The sequence below is a fragment of the Morus notabilis genome, unplaced genomic scaffold (assembly GCF_000414095.1).
Source record: "Morus notabilis unplaced genomic scaffold, ASM41409v2 Scaffold1173, whole genome shotgun sequence".
Taxonomy (NCBI): Eukaryota; Viridiplantae; Streptophyta; class Magnoliopsida; order Rosales; family Moraceae; genus Morus; species Morus notabilis.
Window position 1 is genome coordinate 76,481 of NW_010363664.1, and position 7,218 is coordinate 83,698.

The following is a 7,218-nucleotide window of genomic DNA, read 5'->3' on the forward strand; positions in this document are numbered from 1 at the left end:
TAGAATCTTGACAAAAAAATTCATTTATTTTATCGATTTGAGTTTTATTATAAATTTTTTTCTTAAAAACAGTTATATTTAATTTTTTTGTTACAATAAAAAATTCTCACATAAAATTACATTTCAACTCAAATCAACGAATTAAACAGGTCCTGAATTGTTCTCCCATTTTGTTCCTGTTTTTGACACATTGTTTGTAGGTGTCATATTCTTCTAAGAGCCTATTTAAAAGGTGTATTTAAACGATGATTTTTAATTATGATGTTTTAAATTTAAATTTTTGTGAAAAAAATAATGTTACAAAATTAATAATTTAAGTTTAAATATATAAAACAAACAAACTCTAAATTTTTAATAGCTCAATTTTTTTTATCGATCCGAAATTACCAATTATCCGAAATAAAAATATTTATTAATTGAAAAGAAAAAAAGAATTGTTTTTTATTAAAATTAGACCCATATGATTCGTGCATAGTCGATTGAAAGTGGCAAAAACGAGCGATTAATAGCTTCTAAGGAAAAGGCTCATGGGTTGCAGGTGGAAAAACTAAAAGTGAAATGGATTTTGCGTGTTCCTCCATGCTCTTTTACTTTCTGTAATGTAATGCCTTTTAAGCCCCCATAATTTTCAAAATGTTGATTCTTTCGTATCTAATTTTATGACAAATTCACAATATGGAGGAATTGGGATTTCCATATACTATAACATATTGTTCTATTGGGGGATCATTAGATGAGGATTATGTAATGGCTTATCTTTTTCCTTCGTTCTTATTGGTCCAATAATGAGAATTAAAAATTACTTTTTATAAAAAAGATAAAAAAAAATCACCACGCTTTAAAGCATTTAAAAAACAAAAAAATATGTCTTATTATTACATAACTACAATTACTTAAAACTATGGGTGTTACAGCTAGCCTCTTACTTTTTTACTTACATTAGCATTAGAAATACAATTTGTTGTACACTAGTATTTTACAGTTGCCTCGATTGCATCCAAGATCTGCATCAGTTCAGGTACAACAACAGTCAATACCCAAAACAAAACAAAAAAAAAGAGTTAAAGTCAAAACAATTCAAAAGGCTTACCTTGTTCTTGGTGGGCAAATAGAAGGGCTCAAAAACAAGAGGAAAAGGAGTGTCAAGACCGCATATTCTCGCTATAGGTGCTTCTAACTAGAAAACACATGACGTTTGGTTAATGGATTTAGAATGATAATTCAGAATCATTTTCGATTTACGTGTATTTTTTGTAAGAGAAAATACTGTAGCGAACTACGAACCATGATTCGAATCATGGCACGAATTCACCAACCAAACGCAGTTGCCTTAACAACAGTATTTGATATGTTATATTATTTTGACACTAAAAAACAAGAAAAAAGCACATATTTGATATGCTATATTATTTTGTACTCCATTTTTCAAAGGCTGCCTCTACTTTTTATCATAATATTAAGATTTGGAACCATAAATGCAAGGTGAAAATTTTGTCTTAGTAGTAACGAGCAAATAACAGCATGCCAAAGGTTGGTTCTATGGCTTGTGTTAAAAGCATTATCATCTTTTAAAATATAAACGCAACACGAAAGAATGAACAACTTTTGGTCAACTTATATGTCTTATGGTATGTAACATGTAGTAACGAGGAAATAGTGGTGTGACAACAGGTTCGTAAATCATTACCCTTAAGAAACAACGCTCCACAATTGAAGCAGATATTTCAGCGCCAAAACCTCCAGTGATTGAAGCTTCATGACTAATCTGCATAAACAATACTTTGTATCGTCACCAAGGCCTGCATTAATCGGCGGTCGCAAAGAATATTTTCACCAAAAAAATGATACAAGGACTTACAAGAAGCCTTCCAGTCTTTCTTACAGATGCCTCCACTGTTTCCTTATCCCACGGTATTAGAGTTTTTAGGTCTATTAATTCACAAGAAATACCATCCTGAAAATTTTCATGGGTCAATTTACTGTTTAAATTACACGGGATTAAAAAGGATAAGAGCAAAAATTTTACGAACACAAGAACCCTTCCTTCGTGTTCCAGAACATGACAAACTCGACTTGAGCTCGACTTGAGAGTTAAAGTAGGGAGTGGGTAGACATTTTTTGGCAATTAAGAATTACATACCTTTTCAGCTTCGATACAGGCTTGTTCCATTATGGATAATTGAGCACCCCAACCAACAAGTGTAATATCATTTCCCTCTCGAATTACCTGAGAACCAGAATTTTAAAATTTCTCTTTTCAGATATAAAATATGATAAGCGTCCAAAAAAAACAGGAACCATGATTTTAGTTCCTTTCCAGTAAATGGTATTTTTCATCTAGGACTAAACTATAAGTAGTATACCTCAGCCTCCGATAACGGAAACATGTAGTCATGCTCTGGAACCTCTTCTACTGACAAACGATACAGCCACTGAAGCCCATAAAAAAAATTGTAAAAAATTTCGGTTCCAATATCTTTCTGGAGTTAGTCATTCGTTAAGTTACTCTAAAGCCAAAAAAAAAAAAAAAGAAAAGTTGCAATACCTTAGGCTCGAAAAACACGACAGGGTTTGGATCACGTATGCTTGACAGCAATAACCCTTTGGCTTGTTTTGGGCTTCGAGGAATGACCACCTATATGGACAAGAGTCAAGAAGTACATCTAAAGATGAGGTAATTGAAAGAAGAATTATCCTACAAGAAGGTTGAGGAAACCAAGAAAGGTGCAAGACTAGTAACTTTTTATATATACCCCTCTTACCACAGCCCTTGATATTTAAGCAATCACCTCTTTTTACTAACTGTTAAGAGTATGCAAATCAACGCAATGGAGTTAATACAGAGTAAAAATTGAAAGGTCATAATGGAAGTGGCTTCTCTCGTACTTGTTCACAAATCACTATTCTCGACTCAATTTCAAGAAATTCCAATGGGGACAGAGGGTAAGCATATGATGGAAAGAATTGTAGTACAAATGGAAGCTTTGAAAATGAGAGGGAAAAAAAAAAAAACACTTGAGTAGTGAACAAATGTCAGAGAGTCAAAGACTACTGAAACTTCTGAAGAATAAATTTGCAATGTGAAATCATTGACACCTGTGTGTATGCTATCGACTACCTATATGTATATAAAATAACTTTCTTCAAAAAGATGGGAATACTAATAGGAAGATATGAACTGCACGTCAAAATTTGCTAAAAGAGGGACATACTTTAATGCCAGGAACATGACAAAAGAAAGCTTCTGGTGACTGTGAGTGATAATGTCCACCATGGCCGACAGCTCCATAAGGCGCTCTTATTGTTAGACCTGGGAGCAATATAAAACTTAAGAAGTTAGATAAGATATAATAATGAAAGAGGGAGTTTGTAAAACACATCAAAAATTGAAAGATTTTACCTCCACAATTGAATTGGTTCCCACTCCTGTATCTGAATTTGGCTGCTTCATTGACAATCTAAAGATACAAAGTCATATCAGTTAGTGATCAGTAGTAAGGTTAAGATGAACCTGATGGTATGGAGGAAACTTGCCTGATCAAAAGCCGGAAATATATAATCTGCGAATTGGATTTCTGCTATAGCTCGATTTCCCTATCATGTCAGATCAAGCAAAAAGTAAAAAGGATTATACATATCAGATAAACCAATATTAAATAAGAACTTGCATTAAGATATTACTTCAAATCTCCACAAACTAAATACATTAAATGCTTAAAGCTTACCATTGCTGCAAGACCAATACCAAATCCGATAATGCCCTGGATATAAGGATGAGTAAAACATCGTGTTACTGAGACTCCGTGCTTGAGAATGCTAATTTGAACAAATATAAATCAACATGAAAATTGACAACAAAAGAAGAATAACATTTTTTTAAGAAACAATATCACAAATTAGTTTGGTGCACAAAAGTGCAATCAAACAGTGGTAGACATTGAGGATAGAATTCCAAAAGAACAGTTTCCAAGAACAATTTCTTAGCTTCATATTTGTAGAACATAGTGCAGATACAGAAAAAGTTAAAGACGTATACCTGTTCACAAAGAGGGGTGTTGAAGACCCTATTTTTACCAAATCGATCGGCTAGTCCTGTCGTGCAACGGAATACCCCACCAAAGCCCACATCTTCACCAAATATATAAGCACTGCAAAGAATTTTAGTTATCAGTTGATATTAATCTCTGGCTTTTAAGCATAATAAAATAGTTGAAATGACTTAATATTTGTGTCTTTCCCTTGTCAGTCTCATCACTGCATGGAAAGCTACTAAGTGACCACCCAACTGGTAACCACATGCATGATAATCATTTACGATTCATCACAGAGGCAAAGCAAGAAAAATCAATAGTGAAATGCTTGGAAAGATTTTGTTTGTCGAAAGGAATTTGCAAATCTGCTTCCCACTTGTTCTCATAAGACAATAAATGTAGGATAAGTTAAAGTTTCAACTTTCAAATGTAGTCACTCCAAGCCTAAAGTGTGTGTGTGACAATAGTTTGTTTTTCTAAAGTAACTTTACCAAGATTTTGAGAAAAAGTGTTTTGTATAGGACTTAATATAGTCGTCATGTTCGTTTTTCTGTTCAACAACTCCGATTGAATTTTGACTCAAACCAAATATTTTTTATTTGAAAGCCATATAATTCATCATCTCTAAGGTTTGTTACGCCATAGCAGAACCATTTTTCTCCCAGATAACTAAAGGATTTGCTAAGAAAGGAAACAAAAAAATTAAAATATTACAGCAGAGAGGTTGCAAGGCTAAAAAAAATGGTATTACTATTATTCTACATCAAACAATAAAGTTGGAATTTGGAAATGCTTGGCGGCTATACAACGTGACCAGCGCCCGCCTCCTCTTCAGACGTGTCCTCGACAACCTGGCGGTTGTTCGGTCTCCGCTTTTGGGGGCCGGAGTGCTTGGTCGCGGGGGTTTCCTTTTCCTCAACCAATTCGGTTGTGTCCCTTTAACTTGCCTCATTACTCTTAGCTCCCGACTACACTCTTAGCCTCCTCCCGTAACTTTATTCATTACTACTAGTCTCCACTACCCCTACGCTACAATGAGTTAGGTTAGCCCGAGGCTAGGAATGAATTCTAGAATTTTCCCAAGCTACTTCTTTCATTACACTTCTTGAACCAACCCCCAAGGAAACCTCACTTTATCTGTACCAGAAGGCCATTTCACTTGATGTTGAAGTTGATAAATGAGCAGCTAGATTGATAAATTCATTCCCGGGAAAAGAGATCTTTGGAGGAAGTTGCAGAAAATTGAACGGAGAGGCGAGAAAATCATGCAAAAGAAAAAAACAAAAAAAACCAAATATACAAATATAATTCGAACAATTCCAAATAGAACCACATGCAGATCCTCCATTTCAAACTTTCATAATATCTTGCATATCAAAAAACGACAATTTAAGCATGAATTCTGAATTCATGTTCTCTCTCTCTCTCTCTCTCTCAATCAGAGCCCGAATTTCTAATCAGAAAACAAAAGCCGAAAAACCCAAAGGAAACAAACACGTGGGTATTCAAGAAAGTGAGCAAAAAAAAAAAAAGGAAAAGTGAGGAAGACGAACCGTGGGTCAGTTTCCATGGCGATGTGGAGAGCTTGGTTGATGGCAGAGTAGAGATTCATTGATGATTTATTAGCATTTCCATTTCCAATTAAATCATCACAAGAAGAACTCGAAAATTCCCTTTTAAAGCCATTTTTAAAACTACTAGCACTAGTTATTGATCTGGAATTAATCAATCGTCCTATTCTCTTAACACTCAGATTGCCCGCCATAGCCGAAAATTTGTCAAAGAGTGTTTTTTTTTTGTTATCGCCTTGAGGTGTAGGATTTTGTTAAAGAAAAGAACATTTAAAAGGTTAATCAAACGTGAAGTAGTAGCTTAGGATCAGAGCAAACCTCAGAGTTGTCTGTCTGTGTCTTTGTCAGCAATGCTTATCGAATAATCTTTTTCAAATTTTTTTTTTTAAATTATTTGAGAAATTGTAGAAAATATGCCTAGATTTACAACTTGAATCAGGAGATATAAGTTCATAGTTTATAATTACGAGATTAGAATTATTTTTTATTTATATGTATTTTTTTAAGAGAAAATATTATAACGAATCATAAATTATAATTCAAATCATAGTATGAATTCCCTTACTAAATATCTCCTACTTAAATAACTAATTTATCCTAATGAGAAAATAATTAAGGTGTCGTTCACTTTGCGGATTTGAGTTTTCAATTCGAACTGAGATGTGACATTTTTCTGAGAGCTTTTCACTGTAGTAAAAAAAGTTATATGTGACATTTTTTGAGAGCTTTTTACTGTAGAAACCTAAAATTAAAAACTCGAATCGGTAAAATGAACGAGGTCTAAACTTACTCGATTGTATGGGCATGAGTTTTTACTATTTATTATTGATTAATATTTTTTTAATTATTATAATTATTTAATTAAAAAATATTAATAAAAATTTAAAAATTTAAATTTAAATTTATACATTTTAATAAATATTTGTCTAATTTTTTCCTCTACTAATATATAGAAGTTAATTAGCCTTTTTACGTTTTAAATTTTTCATTTTCTAATTTACCATTTTTCTTTTTTCTTGTTTTTCCTTTTTTTCTCTCGATATCCTTTTCTCCCTTCTCTCTTTATCCATTGTTTGTAGATATGCTCTTTTCTCTCATCTTTTTTCTCTCATCAGAATATATATTGTGTTTATTTATAAATAATAAATTTAATGTGTAAATTTAGAATTTTTTGTTACTGAATTATATTAACTTTATTAATATAAGATTAAAAACATTTTTTAATTCTATCCAGAGTAGTGACAGTGAGAAGAGATTAGGCTCTATTCACTTTATCAATTTGAGTTTAAAATTTAAGTTTTATTACAGTAAAAAGTTTTTAAAAATAATCACATTTAATTTTTTTTACAGTAAAAAATTATCATATAAAATCACATCTTAACTTAAATTATAAATTTAAATCAACAAACGGAAGCAAAAATTCTCTTGGGCCTTAATTCACTGACGGGCTTTGAATGTTGAGTTTAACCATCAAATCAACGGCATGCACTAGGGAGTAGTAGGCTACTAGGCTTCCCCTAAACGATAATATTTTTATTTTTACATGCCTAATTCACTTTTTTTTTTTTTTTTTTTTTTTCCTTTCGGAACACTTTAGTGGCTTTAAAACTTAAATT

At 32.3% G+C, this 7,218-nt stretch overlaps 1 protein-coding gene across 1 annotated transcript; it reads right to left on the reverse strand.

Moving 5' to 3' along the window:
• Positions 1-839: 839 nt before the first annotated feature.
• Positions 840-5,824, reverse strand: LOC21388555 (2-oxoisovalerate dehydrogenase subunit beta 1, mitochondrial). Its single transcript, XM_024169916.1, has 13 exons — positions 5,585-5,824; positions 4,037-4,148; positions 3,726-3,761; positions 3,535-3,594; positions 3,401-3,458; positions 3,213-3,310; positions 2,546-2,635; positions 2,364-2,432; positions 2,141-2,227; positions 1,859-1,954; positions 1,688-1,765; positions 1,091-1,177; positions 840-1,004 (listed from the first exon to the last, which is right to left on the reverse strand). The coding sequence occupies exons 1-13, from the start codon at positions 5,794-5,796 to the stop codon at positions 969-971; spliced, it is 1,119 nt and encodes a 372-aa protein (XP_024025684.1). The 5' UTR covers positions 5,797-5,824; the 3' UTR covers positions 840-968.
• Positions 5,825-7,218: the final 1,394 nt, after the last annotated feature.

Excerpts from the sequence above, each read along its gene's own strand:
- LOC21388555 (XM_024169916.1), bottom strand. The coding sequence starts at position 5,796 with ATGGCGGGCAATCTGAGTGTTAAGAGAATAGGACGATTGATTAATTCC. Across the intron at positions 2,636-3,212 it reads GTCATGTTCCTGGCATTAAA|GTGGTCATTCCTCGAAGCCC; the intron begins GTATGTCCCTCT and ends TTGTCCATATAG. Across the intron at positions 2,228-2,363 it reads TTCCGTTATCGGAGGCTGAG|GTAATTCGAGAGGGAAATGA; the intron begins GTATACTACTTA and ends TCTGGTTCTCAG.